Raw genomic sequence first — 25,557 nt, forward strand, 5'->3', positions numbered from 1 at the left:
CTGATAAATGGCTCTCAGTGATTAGGAATGGGACTACCTTCATCTCCAGGGTAAGCAACCAAACTAGGTCTGCACACAGTGGGGGTGTAGGAGTTATTGTGGCAATAACCTGTTGAGTCACTGCTTTTTATTGTACAATTATTTGTGTTCAGGTCTGATGCCTAAATAATGTGCAATACTGAAATATTGCAAAAAAAGGAAATGAATGCAGAGAGCATTGCTCCACATGGCAGAATGTCCCTGCTGAATAAAATCTATAGCTATTTCCCTTAAGCTCTAGTTAATAAGGTTCAAAAAATGAGTTCAGAGGAGTAGCCCGAAGTTCAGACACTTCTCTGAAGCCTCTCTCATCCATTTGAATGTCATAGGGTCTTCAAACCTGGGCTGAAACCCCTGTGAGGACACACTTCTCAGGTACTCCCTGGAGCACAGGAGTGCAAAGGCACACAGAACTCATGCCATTTCAAGCCAGAAAAGAGAAGTTTGTGATGATTAGTAATAGGCAGAGATTTAGGGTGGAGGAGCATCTTAATGACTGGTTTCAAACAATGGAAAATCTCACCTTTGTTTAAAGTATGGAGTGTGCAAGGCCTCTTAATAAGAAATGAGGGAGGGCTTTGCAACCTGTTCCTATTTACTCAATGTTCATCTGGCTTATTTCATATCCTGTCTAGGGCAAGACTTCTTACCATACCCCAGCCCAGTGTCAGCACCCTAACACAAAGACAAAACACACTCCTGTGTTTGAACTGCTGGGATTTCTCTAGGAGCTCAAATAGCACAGGCACATCCATCGGCACACAGAGCCCCAGGGCCCAGTGCTTTTACATGGACTGAGAAACAGGCAGGGCCCTCCTCCAGGGCAGCAACATCCACACCCCTTGGATGTGGTGCACATATGCCTGCAAGCTGTGACCCGGTCACATACAGATCTGGGCTGTGGCTCTCCACAAGGCAGCACCCTTAGGAGACGTGGCAGGTTTCCATAACAGATCCAGTTTCAGTAGGAACCTTCGATTCTGAAGAGAAATACTCTTTTTCGTGAGAGAGAGAGAGAAAGCGAGTGAGCAAGCAAGCCACACGGAGCCTAGAAACTCTGGATTTCTGGATTGCATTCCGCAGCACAAGAGCTGGCAGCCTGTCAAAGACAGTCTTTAAGTATGCACATATATTTTTGCAAATTGGACACTAAGTGTTTTAGCAGAAACCTGGTACAAATGGGAGATGTTTCCAATCAAAAGTCAACATGCTGCTGATCCAGCTCATCGCAGAATCTTGCCCTTGGGGAGGCAACATGTTGAAGTACCTGGCTCCCATGAGATGACAGATAAAGGCACTGGGGTTAGGGACCAGTACTTGTTGACTCATGTGCCTCTCAAGCTGCTGTGGTTCCTGCACCAGCCCTTCAGCTCACTGTTCAAAATACCAGCTTTATCCTCTTTCCCATCCCTGGTTTACCTTACTGACCTCCAGTCTCCTGTCCTTGGAGTTCTTTGACATCACTGTGAGTTCTGAAAAATCTGACTTTGTCTGAAATGTTATTTAGACTATTTAGAAATTGTGTGACTGTAATTGTGTGACTATGTGTCACATCTGTGAGTATTGTCTGGGGCTTTGAAGGAAAGTACATATGAAGGAGCGAGGGGGAAGTGTATGAAAATCCTTAACTTGGGTTTAAACAATGATGACTAAGGATTGTCTATGCAGGAGTTTCCTGTGCAGCGAGGTAGGTTTGGAAGTGCTTTGCTTAGCTGCCACTTCCATCTGCAGTGTCTGGATCTATCCCTCCCACAAGTTTCTGAGGTAGGAGCATAGCTGAGTTTTCCAGGGACAAGGGAGTGGCACCTGAGATGCTGTTAATGGAGACCTTGCACAGAGTGTACAGAAAACTGGAAATTCATATTCTTGCTTAGAGGTCTGTATTATTTATGGTATTGCTGAAAAATCTGTGTTCTTTTGAATATTAGGACAGACAGTAGGTGAGTTCATCTGCAGTGCTTATGGAGTAGTCAGAGACAGGTGGAACATGCTCCTTATCATATGTTTGGGTGCACATATATGTTTACTGTGTGTCTGTAGAGCTTTGTATTCTAAGAGCAACTTTGCTGCTTGCCCTGAGTCACTGACAGATATCCAGTGCTTCCAAATACCTGAGAATGCACAGCTAGCATGGTACTCTGACAAATATTTTTAATAACATGTTATAAAAGTCCCAAAAAGGACACAGAATGGCAAAGGTGCATCCAAAATAAGTGAAATTCTGCAGTTCTGGGTTGTTTATTTCATAAAAACCATCTTGATAAGCAGGAAAGTAGAAGGACAACTTTCCAAAGCAGAAGTAGGGTTGCTTCTGGCAGGACCCCTCCTGCTTTGTTGGCTTTCAGGACTGCCCATGGCCTTACCTGCTCTCTGGGCTTCTGAAAATGTCCAGGCACTATCGACACAATTTTGTGATAAAAGATAGAAATTATTTATTATGTGCATTTTCCTCTTAATCCACTAAAACAGAGCCCCTTTATTGTTTTGTGTTCTTGTCAGATTGTCTATGTGACAGTTGTCTTTCAGGCTGTGACATTAAATGCTGTATTCACATATTAGAGAGAGGATGATAATGCCAACGGTAGCTATCAGTACTTCAGCTTTCACAATGTTTTGAGGGTTCTCAGGCAAACTGAATTCAAGGTGTTGGAATGTGAGGACCTTTGTTTTCCTCCCTCCCCTCATGGTGTCTCTCATTCCTCCAGAGCACCAGAGCTCATCCTCCACGAATCCACAGAGGAAAGGCGAGGTGTTGTTTCAGTGCACTTTCCTGGATCCTTGATGCACTCTTGAAGGCTCTTTGATTGCAGTGTTATTTCCTCTCAGAGCTGATGTGATTCCCTCTGTGCCACAATAAAACTTAACAATCTTTCTTCCCTTTCAAGAGAAAGGAAGCAATTAAAAAAAATATATAGCCACATATATCCCCAGCATTTCTAGGCTAAAAAATACATCAAATGTTGTGGCTTTGGCTCTGCAGGCTCTCCCACATCTGAACAATGCAGTGTCATGCTCCCAGACTTCATGACTTGTAAGATTCAGTGCTGGGTTGGTAACTCATATGTTGTATTTTTCGAAATGTTGCAGTGTTGTATATCATTGGAGAGAAAAAAATCTTATTTGTCCTCTGATATTGAGTGCTGATTAGTAGCCATGTCAAATCTGAATTAGACATTTTTTAAATTGTGGCACTCACCAGAATATAAAAAGTATATTAGATTATCTTAGAATGTTTTTATGGCTCCATGTGAGTAATTTGACAGATGGCACAAAGGCACTCGGTTACAATGTTAAAGGAATGTAAAAAATTGTCTTGTTTAAAATAAGAAAGTAAATTCTCAGAAAATTCTACAACAGTTTCACAAGTGTGCCATGTGCTGCATAGATAAAGAAGTGAATATGAATCCTTAATGCTATGCCTGCCTTAAAATCCCAAGTAAAATCTCATGAAGGTAGTAATGTTGTCCCACATGTACACTGAGAAAACATTTGCATTCCATGGTTCTGTATCTGTCTTGAAGATCAATGTGCATATGCAGGTACAGGCCGTGTTCAGAGAGTACATGAATTAGAGGAACATATCCAGCTGCTGTGAAATCAGGCTAAATTTGCAGCACAAATTAGGTGGAAATTTTCCAGATTTGTATTTAAAACCAGCATACTCAAGAGCTTTGGAACTAAACAAGCCCCATCTGTTTTAAAAATTATACAGCACTATGAACCAGCCACGGTATACATCAAAATTTGGGATGTTGTATAAGAAACAGCAATTTCTAGGGTAGAAAGAAGATTTCAAAAAAATGATTTTGTATGTCTCTTCTTGAAGCAGTTAATTAAATGCATTCATTGCCTAAAACAGTATACTAAGTTTTATGGGTTAATTATAAACTCTTTCCAAGTCTGATTCTCTGATGGAAGTGTTCCATCACACCTTATGGCCAGGCTGTATTAGCGGGTAGGTCCTGCTCAGCTAGCAGAGGGCTCTCTCTGGCACCAGCCAACCCACAGCTGGTGTTGAATGGGAATTTCCAGTGATATGTGTATTTTCCACAGTCTGTAACTGTTCTTCCTGGGACACGCTTGTGGACACAAGGAGGAGAAGGTGGTCAGGAGCAGTCAGCACAGATTGAGGAAACAGGGCTGCCTTCAGTGATGCACCAACAGGATTTGTGGGTGGGTGAGGAACCTCCTTGTCATTTACCTGGACATCAGCAAGGCTTTCATCAGTCTCCTAGATAGTGCTCTGTCTAGTGTGGGACATTGCATTTTTGATGGACAAAGAACTCAACCAGAGGGTTTAGCTCATTGATCCCAGGCACACTCATAGACATATAACGAGTGCAGTATTCCAGCTTCTGTTCTTGGACCTGTCCTGTTTGTGACCTTTACCGGTGACCTGGAGGAGGGGATGGAGCATCCTTTTGTCAAGTTTTCAGGTGACACCAATTTCCAGGTGCTGTCCGTCTGTAGCTTGAGGGCAGACCAGCCATTCAGAGGGACCTTGAAAGGCCAGCAGGAGCCGTACGAAATTCAATAAGGATCAATACAAACTCTTCATCTGGGAAGAAAAAGCCCTGTAACAGTAAAGGCTCCAAAAGGTAGAGCCAGACTCTTCGCTGAAAGTGGTGGAAGGATCAGAGACAGCAGACATAAACTGTACAAGAAAGATTCATACTGAGTGTAAGGAAAACTGTTTCCCCTAGAATGACTCTCAAGCAGTGGAGCAGGCTGCCAGAAGGGCTGTGAAGTTTCCATTTTTGGAAGCTTTTAGGACCTGACTGGACAAAGCTCTGAGCCACCTGGTCTGACCTCAGGCTGGCACTGCTTTGAGCAGCAGGTTGCACATGGAGATTTCCTGGGCTGCCCTCCAACCTGAATTACCCTGTGTGATTCTCTGAGAGTTTAACATTTTGGGATTGAATATTTTTTAGACTCGCAGGTGATGTAAACCAGAGCTGACCACAGGGGAGTCAGACCTACATATATTAGCCCAGGATTTGGTATTTCAACTCTCCCAAAGAGTCTGTGATGTAACAGCAGATGCAGCTCTGTAAAATGACAAACCTGCTGTACATTTATTGACTGAGTCTGACAGGCCTGCTCAGCTCGGTTTTCTTTCAATTATCTCTGCTGGCTCAAACGCTGGAATGTGTTACTGTAATAAACAGCAGAATAGTAGCCACTCATCTGGGGTTTGCAGGGGGACATCTGTATGTTCCTTGTATAGAGGAGACACTCTATTGCCTGAATTACTGATAGCAGATTTGCTGTTCTAGGGAGAGAAGCAAGGAAACAGAAAAGTTGACTCAGAGCTCATGTAAAAAATTAGTAGCAAGTAAACCAGGGTGTGAACTGAGAGCACATAGGCTAACGCCCTGAATTCCTCTGTGTGAAGCAGCTGACTTCACTCAGAAGGTGCAGAGAGGCCCTGGACAGATGCCCACCCCTCTGCAGGTTAAGCTGAACAGACAGATGCTACAGATGCAGGTGTTCCTCAGTGGTCCTGTGCCAGAGGCTGCTGCCCCTTTCTCTTTGCTGGAAGAAGGGGTTTGCCCAAGCACGGACACCTTTGGTCAGGCAACATTAGCAGAGCTGGCACAAACTGGCCGTGCAGTGGGTGTGAGATTGTCCCAGGGGATTGCTGATGTGAACTAGGGAATGCTCCCATGGGCTGCTCAGTGTGGCTGATCCAGTGCAGGGACAGGTGCCAGCAGCACCTTGCATGGAGGAGCATCTACCTGAAAAACGAGTGCCGAGGAGCAGATGAGCTGTGAATTCACGCCGCTCTCCCTGTGCACTGGCTTTGTCACTTCCAGAGGGTGATTAGGTTGCTGTGTCACTGTCAGTGAATGATGGCACCCACCCACCTGTTCTGAAAACTCCCTGTTATGTTGTACACAGGCCTTGATTATCGTTGTCTTCCTCCCTGACTCTCAGGAGTGTGAATGTTCTACAGAAGCACAGATGTTACCCAGAAAATTCCGAAGTTGTAGAATTGCCTCATACTTCTAATGCTTTTAGCTTCATTTTGATATTTCCCTGAAGGATGCAATGCCTTCTTACATCTCCTTCTGGACAGAAAGTCCTTTTGTAATGTCCTTATACTGCAGAATTCTGTTTCTTTTTTTTTTTTTTTAGTAACAACCACATATCCACTGCTTTCCTATTGCCCCTGTGACCCTCCCCAAAGTCATTGGCAATTCATCATCTTGGAGTAACTCCTAATGAGCAGCATGCAAGGGGTGAATTCCTGATGGCTTAGTGTGGCTGTTAAGCATCCCTTATGTCCTGAAAAGTTCTGGACTCTGGAGGACAGTTTCAGTTCACCTGTCACCGAACAGTGACCACCTCTGCAATGGGCCTGGAAAGCACTGAACAGGCTCCATTTGATCAAAAATAAGCTCTAAGGGTAGAATCTGTTGATGACTATTTGTGGCAGACGTTTGCCTGTCCTGCAATGACATGGGAGAACAGCTCCTTAAATCACAGGACTGTCAGCAGCTGCAAACATCTGCGGATGTGGGATCTGTAATCCCTCCTCTCAGACCTTTACATTGCTGTTTAATCTCTGCTATTTGTGACTACAGTTTTGTTTTTATTTTTTTATAGGAGTCACATAAAATCCACTGCAGGAAGAAATCACTGCACATTTCTCGTTTGAATGGCAGTAGATATTGCAGGAATACATGTATACGCCTGTACGTGTGTATCTATACACACAAACACACACATATGTGTAAATAAAACCACAGGGAGCTCTAATTGAAACATTGCCACATACTGTGAAGCTAAATGGAGGCAACAGACATGGAGGCATGGGAAGGAGGTGTTGTGTTTTCAGGTGGTACAATAACGAAAAGTAGACTTGCCTTGGTGTCCTGGTGGTGACAGCCATGAGAGCCCAACACATGCCTCAAGGACAACACACCCAGAGAGGTGTAATCGTTCCCTATTAAAGTGCTCATTGTTTTGAAACTGAGGACTTCCTTTACTGATCAAAGAGCTGCCTTTGATTAATCCATTCTGAAATGAATGAATTTCTAAGTTCTTATTTTTCGCTTTTCTTAGGGGAAATATTTCAAAAGCCTTTTGATCTTTGGTTATAGGCATTTAGTAAAAGGCAGGTACACTTTTACAAAAAGAACCCTGGAAGTCTTGTTGTAAAGGGTAACGTATCAGAAAACATTCAGAACATGTTCAGCAGGTCTATTGGCTACAGCAGGCCCCTACATACTCACAGAATTGCTCTTGTGCTCATTCTTTAACAGGATCAACGGTTTTAAAAGGTAAAATCAGGCTGCTGGTCTGTGAAAAAAAAGGGCAATATCTACTGCAAAGGTCAGAAAATATTAATGTGGCATCTTACACTAACAGAGTACAGGCAGCACAAATCTCTACAAATAGGCATCCTGCTGGTAACCAATTGAAATGTAGGAGGTAGTTAATGTCTTTCAATTGTAAGTGTCATTTGATCCCCAGGGAGAGATTTAATGGATGGTATTTTCCTACTGAGAGTCCTGTCTTTTCTTTCTGTACTTCATTAGTAATAGTTCAGGGTCCTCATGTTCATAAAAAATGTATGCACTGCTTACCTGATTTTTCACATTTCACACACTGTATTAGGAAAATTGATGTTGTTCGTACAGAATTAAATAGAATACTTTACCTTTAATTATACGGTATCTTCCTGTCTACAAGCAGGTTTTCCCCACTAATTATTACCAAGCCAAAAAGAAGGAAAGAACAGAATAGAAAAGATAACAGTACTGGAATAAAATAATGGCTGTTTGCAAATCCACTTGCTGTGAAATTTCCCTCCTTCCCCATCCAGGCTGTGTGGTCTGGATTGGTCTTGGGGATCCTTCAGAATGCAGGTCCTAGCTGAGGTATCTATGGGAAATGGATGCCTCACTCCTTCTGTGGAGGTGGACCTGTGATATGAAACTCTAATTTACTGAGTATGAATAATTTTATCCATAAGTGGAATCTTGTAGTTTTTTGACAGGGTAGAGCATTAATACCCTACTGCTGTTAGAGGGAAAAAAAAAATCACTCAAAGAACTCAAAGTTCCACAAGTAGAGCTTCCTAGAGTAATTTCAGATTCAAAACTCAAGCTGTTTCCCTCCAAGTGTGTTCCTGGTGGCTTGGGAAGACTATACTGACCCATCTCTCTTCCCCAGGATCAGGGGCTGGCATTCATTTTCTGATACCGTCTTGGGTGACTGTTCTTGTGTTTTCTCACAATGTTTTAACTCGAACTTACTTTCTGGTAACCTTGATCAACTTCCCAATAAGCGGATCATTCAGTAACAGAAATACCTTACTTTAATGGTCTTACTAAATACAAAAAACCCACTCTAACTTGCAAATGCAAGTGAATTCATTGAGGGTGGGGAAAAGTGGCTAAAAAGTGCTTTTTTGCACTAGACATGAGCTCTGCAGGTGCAGGAGTTCGCTGCACCACCAGCAAGGAGCTGTTCCTCCTGTGTTTGTTCTCACACGTGTTTGAGCGCTCTGCTGAAGCAGAATCAAGCAAGCAGTTTCAATATTGACTTGTTTTTGTAAAGTTGAGCATGTTGTGTTTTGTTACATAGCTTGCAGTGGTGAGAGAAATCCATTAAACTTGAAGTTAATTAGTATGGGAAGACTGTAATTTATCGAGATTGCCTGAATGGAAGTAAGGGCATTGCTATTTAATTAGCAAGTGCATTTGGATTTTTAGATTTTTTTTTCCTTTTTGATTTTATTCAAAATAATTGTAAGTGCTTTGCATATAATGAAAGAAGAGTAGATTAAGGACAGGCGACTGAAAAGACACTAAAAAACTATGACATAATATTAATTTTTTTGCCATTAAGTGCGTGCTTTTGATCAGATAAGACAACTTTTATTGCTGTGGTCTATTCTCATTTCGTATCTTAATTATGCCTGAAAAAGATTCTTTAAATGACAAAGTCCTAATTTATATTACCACAAAGGACCAATCTTACAGAGTTATTAAACCAGAACGTGCCTGTTTGTTGCTTCTTCTCCTTCCCTGTTTCTGAGACCTTCCACTGAAGTCATGGGCACCTTCAGCTGATTTCCAGAAAAGTTTACACTCAGCTGTGTTTTATACTGTGGGCTGCTTTCCTTATTTTCCTTAATTTAGGATAACTCATTGTAGATTGAAACTTCACTAACATCACTGCTTCTCCAAATTAACAAGTGATGGGACAAGAGGAAATGGCCTCAAGTTGCACCAGAGGATATTAGCAAAAATTTCTTTGCCAAAAAGGCTGTCAAGCACTGGAACAGGCTGCCCAGGGACGCAGTGGAGTCACCATCCGTGGAGGGATTTAAGAGATGTGTGAATGTGGCGTTTGGGGATGTGGTTCATTGGTGGCCTTGGAAGTGCTGGGGAACGGTTGGACACGATGATCTTCTTTCCAAAGTAAGTGGTTCTGTAATTTACAGCTACTCTCCTCCATGAAGAGTGAAGCTGCTGCTGCTCACAGGAGGGGACTTGGCCCTCCAGTTCCTAATCCTGCAGCATGTCCCAGTAAGGTACAGTGGGATGGGGCATTGTCATGACAAGTGCACTGAATAAAGTAGAGAAAATTCTCTCTGGGGAGCACACAACATGCTCAGTCCGTCCATCCATCCATCCATCCATCCATCCATCCATCCATGGCCTCCCAGCGAGGGACACAAGATTTGCCCTGTACATGACAGCATTTCGGCACAGTGATGACCCCGACCTTCGGGGCTGTGATGACCCCGCGTCGTGTGGTCTCACGGCTGCATGGGGACCCCCCAGACCCTCGGCCCTAGCGCTATTTTTCGGGAACGCGGCCGCCCCTCAGCCCGTCCGGTCCCCTCGGCGCGGGGCTGGCGCGGCCATGGCGCTGAGGGCGGCTGAGGGGCATCCCCGTGCGGCGGGCGCCCCCTGCCGGCCGCCTGTGCCCCACAGGGCCCGGCCTGGGCTCCGCGGGCCGCAGGAAACCCCCGAGAGCGCCGGCCGAGAGAAACCTCAAACACCGCCTTTTTAAACCCTCCGGGATGGACAGAACCTCTAACACCGCCTTTTTAAACCCTCCGGGATGGACAGAGCCTCTAACACCGCCTTTTTAAACCCTCCAGGATAGACGGAACCTCTAACACCGCCTTTTAGTGGTAGTGAGTGAGGTGTTACTGTGTTCTTGCTCAAGAGGTGTGTATCTGTGTGGCCGACAAAATTTTCCTCTCTCTACGCAAGACGCTGATATAAAACTTCTTCACCTGTATATATTTTTAGCAAACAAAGAAATTAATGTTCACTGATTCTAAATTACACAATTCTTTCGTTAATTAGTATTCTGTCCTCTCTTGGTTATGGATTTCCCGCTGTTCCTGCTAATTAGTAATTTAAGTCTTTTTAGTATCTTTTTTCCTTTGTCAGGGACTTTCCAATGCTCATATACTGAGTTAGCTTCTTCTTTACCTTCTGGTTCCTGCCAAACATCTTTGTAGTCCATAAATTCTTCACTTCTTGTATCCAATTTCAACAATACATCAGTCTCTCACAGGCCGTACTCATTAAAACATATCAAAGTTAACTTAGCAAAACTTTTAAGTTTCTGTAATTTTCCCAAGCTGTATTCCCACAATACCTGCTCATGCTAGATTTTGCTAAATGCTGGCTAGAAGTGATTTAATACATTGCTTGTAATTAATATACTGGTTATGATTAAATAAAACAAATTAATTATAATTAATTAAACCCATTAATTAAAAAATTAGGGAAGTTATGTGATTTCCAACAGAAGGACAAGGATTTTGTAGATAGTCATAATCTTTTTAATCTTGAATTTTATGCAGGTATTTGCAGCTGCCTCTGCATGAGCAAGCTCCATATCTCTACATGGCTCCCTTCTGCCTCCTGTGAACAGTGATAATATCACTTCCCTGCCTCCCAAGACTGCTGTGAGTAAATGCATTAGAAAATTATTTGGCTGGGGTAGTCTTTCCCTAGTGCTCTAGTATGATCTGCTCCTGTAGTTGTGACAGTAGTACAGCTGCAGTATTTTATAAAACCCCCTGATAGAGGGAGGGGATTCCTCCCCTGCCCTGCTCAGGTGAGACCCTACCTGCAGAGCTGCTTTCTGTTCTGGGGGCTCAGCACAGGAAGGACCTGGAGCTGTTGGATGAGTCCAGAGGAGATCACCAAGGTGATCAAAGGACTGGAACAATTCTGCTGTGAGGAAAGGCTGAGAGAATTGGGATTGCTCAGACTGGAAAAGAGAAGGCTTTGGAGTGACCTGATTCCCTTACCTGAAGGGAGATGAAAAGAAAGGTGGAGAGAGACTTTTTACAAGAACATGTAGTGACAGGACAAGGCAAAATGGCTTCAAACTGACAGAGAGGAGGTTTAATTTAGATACCAGAAAAAAATTGTTTACTGTGAGGGTGTTGGCACCCTGGCACAGGATGCCCCATCCCTGGAAGTGTTCAAGGCCAGGTTGGATGGGACTTGGAGCAACCTTGTCTAGTGAAAGGTGTCCCTGCCCATGGCAGGGGGGTGGAAGGAAATGATCTGTAAGGTCCCTTCCAACTCAGGCCATTCTATGATTTTATGATTCTTTGATTGGCTGCATCTGCTGTCTTTGTGCACACTGCTGTAGGAATTACAGATGCTGGCAATGAGTATACCTAGCTCTGAAAGAAGTTGCTGGAACTTCTGTGTTCCCCACTTTAGTGGCTGCAATTTAAAAATCCAGATTTGTAGTGCACGGTGTGCTGTCGAAGCTGAGATCTGCAGGATCTGAAGAATTTTGTGACAGCTGCAAGATGTGATTTCAGTTTCCATGGAAACTGGCACAAAAATCAAGGTGAAGTGTTGGCTGATTATCTAATAATAAAGCTGAGTATTTAAATATGGAGCTCTTCACCTTCCTTTTGCTGAGACAACTTCCATTCCTACAGCACCCAGCAAATGCAATAGAGGCCTTATGTCTTCAAACTGTGGTCACAGCTTGGGCTGTGTAATCTGCTTTCCAGAGATGAAAGACAAAGTTCAGCCTTGACCCATTCAGCCACAGAGCCTTATGCTCTGCTTTTCAGATAAAATGCTGATTTGTCCCCACAATTACTGCACACACCAACACCATTGTTTATATGACAAATTACAGAGTAACAGAAGTTCTTTTGCTTTACTGTGTGTTTTTCTACTACGAATTTCCAGAAACTTTTTGTTTTCAAATGCATTTCCTTGTAAATAATTCTCATTGCATACTTTTTATCTGCCCACACTTTTGCTTATCACTTGCATTTAATGGCTCTTTGGCTTTGCACTCACTGGTCTCTTGTTTTGAATCAGTGAGTTTGATCGTTTTGCTGAACATTTCTTTTTTCAGGTCATTGATTGCTACGGTTAACAAAATGAATCCTCCTACTGATCCTTGCTACGTCCCACTAATCTCATTGCTATATCCTGAACTGCTCAATTACCTTTTGTCTTCAATTTCAGACACATTTATCAAACCCACAGATCAGTCTTTTGTGCAGGAAGCAGTTTCATACTGGATTCAAGAACACATTCACGTGAATATTGCTCATACTTATACCTCAATTTGCTAAGGCTGTTTAAATTTTCTTCATTAATTTGCTTCTTGACATACCCTTTTAAGTGTACTTTCTCCACTGCTTATTTTTTGCCAGAGATGTCTTTCTTTCTAACCTCTATTCTTTTCTGCTCTTGGTGTCTTCCAGTATTTGATAGTGTTGACTTTCTACTTTGCAGCACTTTATCTTTTCTACCCTCCTGAATCATTTGACTGCTTCGTTCACTCTAGGCAGAGAGTAGGAGCCAATATTCTTCTGAAGGACATTTGCTCTGTTTTTCTCAGTAGGAAAATGGGGATTTTCTTAGGTCTGTCTTTTGTATCTCTAACTCCATGTCCCACTTTTTTTGAAGGGGGATTGATACCTGCTTTGCCAGGTTTGGCATGATCAGTTGTATCTTGGCTCGGACATATGGAGAACACAAAGGCAAAACCCCAAAGCAGCGAAGTCCATGGCCTAACACCCCATGATATGCTTTGGATCACCTGGGTATTAATTCAAAAGGGGGCCAAGCAGAATTCTTACTCCTTTGATATGGTCTGTTTCAAACCCAAAGGATCTCAGTCTCATGTGTCTATAACTGAGTCTGCTCTCACAGATATTTTCTTTGCTAGGAGTACAATATGGAGGAGAAAGGGCTTTTTACACATTCATTAGCATGTCAAGGCGTTGTCTTTAAGTGTATTACAACAGCAAGGGCCACATGTCTTTCACAAATGTAATAGAAGAAGCTCAGACTAAATTCTGACCACAGAAACCCCTGTGCAGTCTGTCTAGGGCTCTGTCATTCTGAGTTGCATTTTGCATATCAGAAATCTCTTCTTTCCAGTGCCCAAGGACCATGTAGCCATTTACAAACCACACTGGCATCCCAGAACAAGTCACTGTCTTTGGCAGGGGTTCAGAGGGCTGGGATCTCAGGAATAAAAAATAAGACCGAAGCTCTCAGGCACAGTAGCTTCTTTTCTAAAAAGAGGCACATTCATAGCAGTAACTGAATATGGCTGAAGATAAGAGTTTGATACCAGAGCACTGAGAAAGAATAGAAGGGACACCACTCCTAACTGGCAAGCTTTCTTAGAAATACTGTTTCTCTTTGGAAGAAAAGCCGAAAGAAGCTCTGCTTTGGAAGGTACATTTTCACAAAAACTTGTGTTTATAGGATTTGTTAGCTTAGATGATCCTATTCTATTTTAAATGTATCAAGTTAATTAAGGGTCATGTAATTTCTTTCACAAAAGAACTGAAGCTCTGGGCTCCTCTGAGGAAACATAGTTGAACATGTGAAATGAGTACCCCAAAAACCTCATGGTAAGTCCCCTCACATTCAGACAATTATCTTCCAATCATTTGAGAAACTATGAAAAACCCCAAGCCCACAATACCCACACACTTTAAGCAGAGGTGGGGAGGGTGTGTCACATTTAAAAAAAGAAGTGGACACAAAGGCACTTCTGTTCGAAAGCCTCCAGAGCATTCTGAAATGCCAGCGGGCAAAGCCTGGCTGAGCCAGAAGCTGACAGTAGATGATAGTCTGCAACAGGCATGGAGTTTACACAGCCTTGAACATTGATTAGGAATTGGAATTGAACATCTTTTGCTGAGTAGCTTTGAGCTACTGGTTGTTGCACTTTTTGGAAGAGGACCTGTGATGACTAGTTGGGGAGCAATATGAGAAAAAAAAGAAGAATGAATAGCCTAAAAAAGAAAAGCTACTTACACAGATTAGAGTGGTGCTCTATTTTAGAAAGTGGTGGTCATGTGGAGGTTTCTGCAGGACCAAAGTACTGCTGGCAGGTGAGTGAGTAGGTCACCACCACTGCAGTCTGACAGAAGTCCATTAGCTTAAAAAGGGGTCTTTTAAGACAGGAAAAAGGACAGCATAATTAGGTAGTCTGGTTCATTGGAAACACCTCCTCTGTTTTCAACCTGGACACATCAGTTTCTTGGTAGAAGAAACACACATTCAACAGCATTTTGGGTGGCTTCCATTTCCAGTAATATTGTTGTACATAGGAAATGAGGTATGTTTGTCTTAGGCATTTTCTTCTTTGAAACAGACAGCAGAAGGAACAGAGAAATTACAAGAGGTAGTGAATTTAGCAAACCTGCACATAAAATAATCTTTCATGAGAATAAAATGCTGCATTTACAGCTGTAAATGTACACACCCGTATAAGTTAAAAATACAAAGCTACTTTTACTGTGTATCTTGTTCTTTTTAAGTTGAGAGAATGAAGTACTCAAGTGCTGGACTTAAAGTGGTGAACCTCATTGCATTGGCAAAACCAAACCATTCATGCAGCACCAGACTTTTAACTTATCCTACGTGAGAAAGTTAGACAGTTAGTGCAATCAAAGTGCAATTGTGTTCTTCACAGTGTGTACATTTTGACTGGCCTGTAAAGTGAATGTAGAAGTTCATGACTCTCCCAGGCAGCTTCTTTTGATGGTTGAAGAAAACATGATCTGCAACATACTAGGCCACAGCCTGACTTGGAATGATTAGACCGGTGTTCATGAGACAGTGGAGAAAAGTCAAAGTCAGCTACCTGGAAAAAGAACATCAAAAATATCATTCTTAGTTCAGTTCCCACTGGCTCAAGTCCAGCAAGGATACATTGGGCTACAAACCATTTTCAGTCAGTCACTAACTTCAAATAGACTTCTGATTTATACCTGCTGTGCACATGGCTTATAGACAGTGTCTCTAGAGGTATATAATTTATATTGTGGCACAGTGTAAAGCGTATTGGGTACTTTCCAAAGCACCATGAAAGCTACCTTTGATTTGAGAACTCATGCTTATTGCAAACACCTTTTGGAGCAAGTGAAAGGTATATTAGAGATGGAAGGGAGCTGGGGAGAGGAAGGCCACATATGAGGGGTAGGTAAAAATTTAGGGCTGCTTTAGGTAACATACCCCTCCTTTTTTATTATCCTGTATCCTCTTGCACTATCTCCTTGCTTTCTTTCATGTCACTACTCTGAGGCAGATCCTCTGGAAGGATACTTCAATGCAAGGATCTGCTTGGGAATATTAACAAACTGCCCATTATTATTCTGGCAATTTAGAGTTCTCTGCAACAAGCCAGAAGCATGCCTGTTACTTCGTTTGCCTGCACTGATTGGATTTTTTGGTAGAACAGACTACACATACCAGAGAAATGCTCCCTCCCACTCTGTTTGTCTGGGGATTAAAGAACTTTTCATATCAGATACCTTTCATGGCTGAAAGATACCTGATTACTATCCCAACTCAAAGTAAGAGTAACAGAATACCTCCACGAGATCTTTTTGTTGTGTGTTACTTCGAAAAGTTGTGTACAGCACCAGTACCAGCATCACTGAAACCAGAGCAGTGCAGAGCAAGACAAAGAAAGCTGGGTGGATTCCTAGGAAAAAGCACAAGGACACATTCCTGGAGTGACACAATACCCCCAAAAAAGGCAACAGTGAGAAGGAAACAATGAAGAAGTTTTAGGAGTACTTTTTGGAAAAAGGAGATGTGTGTAAGGGGGAATAAACTTTTCAGCCCAGATCACTCCAGGTTTTTCTGAAATCTCAGGAGTGGGAGGGGGTTGTAAGGGTCTTTCCCTTTATGCCCTCTTTTCTCTTGAAGAGCCTAAAAACCTCCACCCAGTTACATATGTCAGCCCTTGACTCCCCAGGCTGTTTGTACCTCTGTGGTACCCCAAGAGGACAGGAAGGACTCTCACCTCCACAGCAGCTAAGAGCCTCCAGCACAGAGGATTCAGCCCTGAATGCACACCAGTGCCTTCTGGAGTGAGCTGCCCTGTCTGTACACAGCTGGCTCACAGTGACACGGTGTGACCAGCCTGTGTCACAGCCTGGCTGTCCCCCATTCTCTTCTCTTGGCCATTTAACCACTCCCTCAGATGGTTTAGGGACCCAAGAGAGGCATGTGTGACCCTGCATGGGGGAGCCAGCTGGGGTCACAGGCAGGAGGGACAGAGACTTGTAATGAAATGGAGGCCTAGAAAAATGTACCCTTGAAAATCCATAACTAAACTAAGCAAAAAGAATTGAAACTGCTTAATTAAGGTAGTGTTACAGATGCATGTGTTTTCCTAATTATCCTCTCCAACTATTTAAACCAAAAAAATATGTCATTTAAGTAATACAGCCTTCCCAGGGTACTTAGTAACTTCAAGACACTCTTGGGACTAAGGGTTCAGCAGAATACAAGAAGCTCAGAGCAATTACAGCAGACACATTATAAATTTTCATTTCCCTTTTTATTCTTCTCCTTTTAGGGATCTATAACACATTCCTGAAACCTCATCCGCAGGCTGGCTAATCCACAATTGTCCCTAACCTGTTTGAGACTGCAGGTTCCCTGACAGGTGGGACTCCGTGCTGCTCAGACTCCCTGCTCCTCACCTGCTGGCCGCACTTTGATCCCGTGGTACGTCTGCAGCATCGTCACGCCGTTCTCCACCCTAACGCTGAGGCAATACTGTCCCGCGTCCCTGAAGGTGTGGCTGAGGTTGTAGCAGGAGCCACTGATCTCCACCAGATGGCATTTGTCACCTTCAAGTGGAATGCATTCGGATTTTATAAGCCAGCATAATGCCAGTGGTGGGCTGAAACGACAAGAGAAAAGAGGCAAAATTTAAAAAAAGGTGAAAATGCTGCAAAAATTTCAGCAAAGAACTTGGTTAAAATAGCAGAATAATTTTGAAACTAATGACGTTAATCTAAACACAAATAAAGAAGTAGTTAACTGCACAGTTGTTTCGTTTATAGCATTTGCCAAATGAAAAAGTTCTTTGTGATGCTTCTATAAAGGCAAGCCTTTCAGCTGAGAGCTGAATACCTGCAAGGGTCAACAGCAGGCCACTGTGTGTAGAAAATAGTCCTTCTTCCGTAGTCCTTCTTCAATAAAGATAAAAGGAATCTTTTTTCCCTGCACTTCCAAGGGAAGGTTATTTTTCCTTTGTCCTTCTCGCACAGAAATCACTGTCTGTACCACTGAAGCACATCCAAGACTGTTCTAATTTTAAAAAACCCACAAATGAAACTGCAAAGAATATAAGATGAGCTCTGTACAAAGGACTAATAGCCAGAAAATGTAAGTAAGTTTCAAGGATCACAGCACCCCTTACATTAACAAAAGGTTTTTTATTTGCCATCAAACAATTTAGTGAAACCCCCTTCATGGCCATGTGGCCTCTCACCACATCTAATTGAAGCCTTTTATTTACCCTTCCAGATCCCTCTTTCAACTGATTCTGCTTGAACTCACCTTATGCACTATAGACTTTGATTCTGATAACAGCCAGAGCTTTTCTTTACCCTATTTTATTACAATTTTGTTTCTTATCTCTTTACAATGACCGTTGGCTAAAGAAAGCATTGTGTTTATGTGTTTATCTCATTTTCAAGCTTTGTTTTTGATAACCCATCTCTTTGTCACTGCATCTCTATCTTAAGCTCCTCTTGCATCAGTGCCAGTCCCGTGACTAGGAGGTTACCAAGCCTGCTTTCATTGATCTCAGGTTTGCCTGTCATAGTTTTTGGCTGTTCACATTCACTGGTATGCCATCTCCAGTTCCCATTCCTGCCGATGTGCCTTTCACTTTCTGAATGCAAACTGTGCTGCTTTGTCTGTTGGGACTGTTTATGCCTCTGGCAAACGACTCTGTGTTTGGGTGCTGCTTGCTCCAAAACTCCAATGTGTTCTAATGCTGCAACTTGAGAGAGCTTGTGCTGGGACTGAGGTGCTCACAACTCTCCTGTTTTCCTATAATCCTTGCTGCATGGAGCTTCTATATCTCATCCATTTTGTGGCAATCATAACTTTCCCAGAATTACTCCCCAAGCCTATTAATCCCCTATGCCAGCCAAGTTTGCTGCTATGCAACAGGACTTGGGATATATTTTAATTTAATAGTGGGGAAATTGGTGAAGGACAAAAATTCAAAAGGAAGTTTTCAGATGTGTTTTTCCCCACTATTTCTCTGGCTACTTGTCTTTTAACATTCTCTTTACAAAGATAAAAAAAATAACATTTGCTTTACATAGGAGAATTCTAGTTTTCTGTAAAAATGCAGGTTCTTTCAGGCTCTAGAGCTCATGGTATTTCAAGTCAGGAAAATGCAATATTCAATGGTATTTTGCTCAAAGAAAATTTGGTTGGTTTTTTTTTTTTTTTTTTTTACGTAACTTGTGTGGGGTGCAACTGACTATATTAAGGAAACACTGGGGGAAACCACAGACAATTTTTGGGAGGAAAGAAGTTGTGCTTTCTACTTACGTGCCGTTGATATGAAGAGATAAATTCAGGTTTTCCATTACCTGAGTCTCTCTGGAGCCCACTACGTTAATACTTTTAACAGCATCTGAGAAGAAATGAAAAGGCAGCATGTCACACTCCACATGTAAACTTGAGTCTCACTGGTTTCCCAGTGAAGGTTTTTTTCCACAGACTTGCAGATTGGAGCTCCATCAGTCACACAAATAATACTACTTGTCTGACACCCCGCAAGGAAACCTACCAAGAGAGATGATGTAAGTTCTCTGATATTTTCTGATTTCTTTTTAATATGTATAATCAGCTTTTTGAATTCTGTGCTTGTTTACTCCTGAAGCTGACCAAATCAATGAGACTGTCCTAATGCTTGATTTAACTAATTTATTGTTTAGGGATAGCTGATGTCAATTCAACAAACAAATCCACTATAAGTTACCATAAATACTTTATTGTTTTATTTGTATGTGAGACTTCTACAAAAGACAGTAAAATTCTCTGTAGATTAAAAAGAAACTTTTTATTTAATACTGTATATAATATATATATATTATATATATTATATCTTATATATATATTATATATAATATAGTATATATAATACTATATATATACTAAGATTTTATTTATTTCCACCCATTTTTCTACGTTGGAAGAACATGAAGATGATTTTGCCATGGAAACACTCCACTGAATGATGTTGACCAGTCATTGCATGTGAAACAATGTTGAAGTTGTGTTACCATGTTAAAGCTAGATTGTATCTGTACATATACAGCTACTACAGATACAGGATTGAAGGTGCAAGATGTTTCATAATTACCCAAGAGCTCCAGAGCTGTGGTAAAGTCACCAGTTTTCTGCATAATTTCTCTTTCGTGTATGATGCTTCCAGTTTGCTCCCATTCAGCTACGACCTTCAGATGCACTGTGCGATTCCCCACGGAAGAGCAGTTGCAGTAGACAAAGGGTTCCTTGGTAATCTGGTAAACTCTGTGTGCAACAGGAAAACAGAATCAAAATTGCCTTTTACCAAGTGCTTGCATATTTCTGGTTTAAAAATGGACAAGGTCTAATATATTTTCTTTACAGACAATGCTCCAGTGTCTGTGATTCTAAATTCTACCCTATGTCCATATCAATGAGGATTTATGTCTGTGGTGTTACCTATAGAACTACAATTAGTATGAAATCCAGAGGAATTCTGTGCATTTTAAATTAAAGAAACTAAAGATAATGCTAAAAGAATTTACAAAATGGAATAGGAGTAGTCAGTAAATTATGAAAACAACTTTTATAGCAGGCAGACTATTAGCTAACTGATTTAATTGGGATTTTTCTCTAGATGAACATCTGAATCAGAGCCATCTTGAATACTTGTTAAAGCAGACAAAGTAAGCACACCTACCCATCTCCAAAATCCCAGTTGTAGACAAATGATGCTGACTGGAAGTAATGACTTGGGTCATGAAGAGAGAAAGAAATCCGGGTCACTGTGTCTGGGGAGGATCTAGAACCATGTGTGGTAACTCTGCTGTCTTCTATCTGGGCAAGGGTGAGGTTCCCTGTGATAAATTCTGCAGAATAAAAAGAGGGAAGAAGAATGACAGCATTCTTCCACAGCATGCTCTGTGTGTATATCAAAACATTCTTTGATGATGTGTCTTTCTGTGTCCTAGTCCAAGAGGTTAAGTGTATTTGATATCTATTACTCAGTGTTGTCACATATGTTAATGAGGCAGTGAAATTAAAATATTTATTTAGGGTTATACAATGGGTAATGATAAAACATCTAATAGAACTAGGAGAAAAAATCCCAGACTGATTGAGCTCAATATAAACTTTTACTATTGATTTAAAAAGAACTGGTATTAATATCAAGCATCTAGATTCAGAATCAAGCCAGTATACCCATTCTTCATGTTTGGAACGGTGTTTTTTATGTTTTGTGGGGTTTTTTTACGTAGCTTTTTCCCCCCTTGGTTTTAGCTAGTCTTATAGAAATTAGTATTTGACTGCTATGAACAACAGATGTGCTATATATTGTGAATACAAAAAGGGGAGAAGCTTTATGTCTATGAGAGGTTCTGTGTTTGACTTTGTTTACAAGGAGTGGCAGACTGATTTAAAAAAATCCTCTTTAACCTACAAATAAAGATGTATTATGATGAGACATTTATCAGCTCATTATAAAATTAATGGGCTATTGATTACCAGTAACAGACTCTTACCCTGTTAACAATTCATTAAATCTGGTTAACTGTTTTCTGGGTGATGCACAAATAATAATTGCAATTACTGTTGGAATGGGTCTGTCAATCCCTGTATTAGAGATTAGGTTAACTGCAGCACACCAGTGGTTAATTTGTAAAAAAAAGAGCATATTTATGGTTATGAATATTCCCAGTAAGTTGAAATTGCACTCAGCAACATTTTATGCAGCCGTGACTTCACATCCAATTTCAGTACACTCGGACAGAGCTTTAAAAGAAAATGTAACGCTCTGCTGTGCTGATGGCCTAAGATTTGCTGTGTCATGCAACAGGGGAAAGCAGCAGATTGTCACTGCTGATGGTCATCCTAACTTGAGGTCTAGAAATGCTGGAGAAGAAGCATTGTTTTAGCAGTCTGGACGTCACTGACCCATGCTGATGGGTGAACTGCAGCTGCTGAAGCATCTGGTTTCCAGCTCAGTTTCTCTAAGTGACAGAGGCAGGAAAACACGGGCAGGATCACCCTTTCTTCCTGGATGTAGAGAGACTAGAGTGTGGCTCTAATGGTACTGATTATACCATTCCACCCAAACCCACCTTCAGCCACAAGTGCTTACAAATCCAACTCTGTTGTCAGAAGCCATATTTACACTGGCTTTCACCCTGCTGCTGGCAAGGGCATATATACTGAGTTCCTGGAGAGGTACAGGCTGTAAAGCCATTTTACCTGTAATCTGAAGCACGGTGATGTTTCTCGCAACCGGCCGACACAACCAGCAGTTTTTGTGAGTCACCCAGACAGAAATGGGGAAAGTGCCCGGAAATTCACCAGTCACATTAATTATGGAAGTAAACCGCTGCTCAGATTTCTCTATCAGAATCAGAGGAGCATAAATCCAGTTAAAGTGATACAAGTTTGATGTGACATTTTTGTTCTCCATTCTTAGACTGGCCTGAACAGTAGCTTGAGCTCCTGTTGTGATGGGACCATTGTTGGTTATTTCCAGACCATACAACTCTGTGGAAATCAGAAGAAAAGAAGTAAAACAAACCTTATTGTACTGCATTTTAAATTTTATTTATTTATTTATTTACACTTTTTAACTAGTCAGCTGTAGTTATGTGACTCACAATGACACTCACCCCATTAAAGGCTTTACCACCATATTTTTTACTGTTTTAAAATCTGGAACAGAAACTGTTGCATGTGTATATGACTTCAAACAAATAGCAGTAAGCAACATGTCAGACTGGGTCCTAGAAATGTTCATAGTAGAAGACAGCTTCAGACTAGAACATCGCAAAAGCTTTGATGAGGTTTTACACCCAGAACTGGGTTCTGGCTGTAGGTTCATTGTCACTAATGATCTAACATGGTCACTAGACTTCCAGATACTGGAAGAAGCTCAGCTCTCATCTGTGTCCTAGAAAATGTGAACTTTCAAAATCAGGTGAGATTTCATTCACTAGATTCCTTTGCCAGCTCTGTTGACAAGTCCCTCTGACTTTCCTCATAAGTAAACATTAAAAACTCAGTAAATACATCTTCTGTGCTATGGTCCACCTTACATTTCTTTTTCCAGGGAAGGACCAAAAATCCCAAGGCAAATTAAAGTTGTACCATGCTCCAGTGGCAGATCAGTTGCTGTCCAGAGGCACCTGGACAAACTCAGAAAGTGGGCCCATGGGAACATCATGGGGTTGAACAAGGCTGAGTGCAAGGTTCTACACATGGATTGGGGCAATGCCCACTATTCAGTACAGGCTGTGGAGATGAAGGGATAAAGAAGGACTTGGGCAGTGGTGGATGAAAAGCTGGACATGAGCCAACAATGTGCACCCAAGAAAGACAATGATATCCTGGTCTGCATAAAAATCAGCATGGCCAGCAGGTCAAGGGAGATGTTTCACAATAAGGGTGGTGAAACACTGGCACAGATTGCCCAGTATGAACATTTGAGGTCAGGTTGGACAGGGCTCTGAACTACCTGATCTAATTGAAGATGTCTCTGCTCATAGCAGGGGATTGAACTAGATGAACTTTAAAGGTCTCTTCCAACCCAAACCATGCTATGAAACAGCAAGGCATGAGAGGTGCAGGACAGGACCTGTGATACTGAATCAGCTCTGCTGCTCTGAATGACTCACCATTATCTTCTCTGCCATGTTTACTCAACTACTTCAGATCTTGCAACTACTGCAATAGGCAGAGTGTGAGAGAGGTTGAGATTTATGGAAAGAATACATTAACTTTTTCAAAAAAATAGCAGTGCAACAACATTAAAGGTTGTGCATGTGTTAAACAAGAAGTCAACCCCCAAGCCCCAAAACAAAAGGAAATGCAAAATAGCTGTGAATTGGGACAGAGCTGGGAACAGGATCTGGTTGCTTGCCTTCAACACAGAGCATGTTCCCTTCCCTTCATCAGAGCTCTCCCTGGCTCTCCTGTCATCAGCAGTGCTGGGCAGAGCAGCAGAGCTGGGGGTTTCTAATGCTGGTGCCTTTCCTTATCCTCTCTTTCAGGAGCCACCACACTGCTAACAGGGACCTGAATCTTTGACCTTCAGAAGTTGTATTTCTCACTCATCCATGACCTCGAATGTGAAAGGAGCATTGGGGCCAGCTAACTCCCTTGCTGGCTTTTCTGCCCCCATCAGCTTGGACGGGATGAAAGGGACTGCATTTGTGCCTGCATTCTTTTTTACAGATCACAGGTGCTGAGCAATTCTGGAGGCAGAAGGACTGTGAGAAATGAACTGTAACGTTACTGCCTGCGAAAGAACTCCACTGTTCCCATTTCACAGCACAAGAAATGGCCCTGGGTTCAATTTTTTGAGTTAAAAGAGAAATGCTTGTGTTTTGATGAAATCTGGCACAGGGAGGTTTCATGTCTCTAGAAGAATCAGGCTATGCTCCACTTTGTTTCAGCAGAATTCAGGAAAAAAATAGCCAACTAACTCATGCTTATCTAGCACTTCTCCTTGGAGGTTATCATGGTGCTTTACAAATCAGGGCCATACCGGCCTGAGAGGTGCAGCAGCTGGAGGTTCAGTGGCTAATCCAAGGTCACCCAGGGAGTGACCGGCACAGCAAGACATTCCATCCAAGTCAGGGATTTCTCCTACCTTTCCGACCTGTCTCTGCAGAACGGAGCTCTATGAGTCCCACAGCGAGGGACAGCGGCTGCCCAGGTGCCTTGTGACCCGCGGCGCGAGGTCAGCGGAGGAAGCAGAAGCGCAGCTTTTGAGTTAGAAGTGCAAAGCAGAACCCCGGCTGCCCGGGATGCCCCACCTTCACTGCAGGCACCAAGATCACAGAGCCTGAGAATAAAGTCTGGGGTGGTGGGAGCGTGCCAAGAGCTGCTTCCATCCCTTGTCACATCTATCAAGCTCGGGCAGGGAACCCCCCACAACAGTGATGCAGCTCACGTCTGAGGTCCTGAGTCCTCGCCCCCCGCACCCCTCGCCCGCTGCCCGGCGGCGATACCAGCGCAGACCGGCGGCCCCTTACCTGCGGCCGGGGAGCGACCGTGGCCGAGCTGCAGCAGCAGCAGCAGCAGCAGCACGCAGAGCAGCTGCCGCATGCTGGGGGCCGCGGCTCGGTGCCGCCGAGACCGGGGCTGGGGCCGGCTCTCGAACCGGGACCGGGTCTGGCCGCGCTGCCCCCGCGGCACTGCGGCTCCTCTGTCCGCGCCCCCGGGACGCTCCCCCGCGGCAGCGCCCAGCCCGCCTCTCCCGGGGGCAGTTCCTGCGGGATCGCGCTGGCAGCGGGACCGGGCTGCAAAGCCGCCGGCGGTTTAAACAAATAGTCAATAAAACCCACAAACGCCTCACATCTGCCGAGGGCGTGGGGACACGCCGGAGCGTTTGGGAAGGGGTTTGTGCTGCGCTTTGGCGGCGCCAAGCACATATACGGTATTTCTGAGGTGGCGCGGGGACGCCTCTGCCGGGGAGGTTCGGCTGCTGTTACCGGTCCCGCAGCGCTCCGAACGGCCTGTAACGGGTGCCCTGCCGGAGAAAGCCAGAGCAAAAGCGCCGGAATGTGCTTTTCTGGTGTTCTTTTTCTGTCGTTTTATTTTGTTTTCTCCTGTTTTGTTTTGTATATTTTGGTTTTAATTCGCTTACTTTTACTTTTTTTATTTTCTTAAACTCATCATTCGAAGCCCTTTCTCACGCCTGGCCGCCGTTTTGTTTCTTGTGGCGGATCAGCCCCTCTGCCCGCTTACGCTTCCGGTCGTGCCACCGCTTCCCCGGGGCACCGGCGGGGCAGGCCTTGCGCTGGCCGGAGAGACCGGCCGCGACCGCCTCTGCCCCGGTGACTCCTCGCCCGCTGCCACCGGCGGCCCCGGCGTTAGCGGACCCTCCGGGGACGCGGGGACGGGCGGGGCTCGCCTCAAGCAGCGGCCGCTGGCAGCGCCCAGCTGGGGCGAGACCGCCCCGGCGGGGCGG

General features: G+C 43.2%; 1 protein-coding gene and 1 long non-coding RNA gene across 5 annotated transcripts; one reads left to right on the forward strand and one right to left on the reverse strand.

Moving 5' to 3' along the window:
• The first annotated feature begins 2,783 nt into the window (after positions 1-2,783).
• On the forward strand, positions 2,784-24,704 carry LOC116452127. Of its 4 annotated transcripts, none has more exons than XR_004243407.1 (5): positions 2,784-9,473; positions 10,880-10,984; positions 16,900-19,156; positions 20,242-20,451; positions 23,633-24,704. It is a non-coding gene; the product is annotated as an uncharacterized LOC116452127 (long non-coding RNA). The 4 variants fall into 4 exon arrangements; XR_004243406.1 differs by having other exon boundaries at positions 2,784-10,232; positions 23,633-24,626; XR_004243408.1 differs by having other exon boundaries at positions 2,784-9,586; positions 23,633-24,626.
• On the reverse strand, positions 14,517-25,483 carry TMEM130 (transmembrane protein 130). Its single transcript, XM_032126301.1, has 8 exons — positions 24,620-25,483; positions 21,837-22,127; positions 20,305-20,473; positions 19,720-19,889; positions 18,903-18,987; positions 17,027-17,229; positions 15,905-16,017; positions 14,517-15,174 (listed from the first exon to the last, which is right to left on the reverse strand). The coding sequence occupies exons 1-8, from the start codon at positions 24,690-24,692 to the stop codon at positions 14,998-15,000; spliced, it is 1,281 nt and encodes a 426-aa protein (XP_031982192.1). The 5' UTR covers positions 24,693-25,483; the 3' UTR covers positions 14,517-14,997.
• Positions 25,484-25,557: the final 74 nt, after the last annotated feature.

The sequence above is a fragment of the Corvus moneduloides genome, chromosome 16 (genome assembly GCF_009650955.1).
Source record: "Corvus moneduloides isolate bCorMon1 chromosome 16, bCorMon1.pri, whole genome shotgun sequence".
NCBI lineage: Eukaryota > Metazoa > Chordata > Aves > Passeriformes > Corvidae > Corvus > Corvus moneduloides.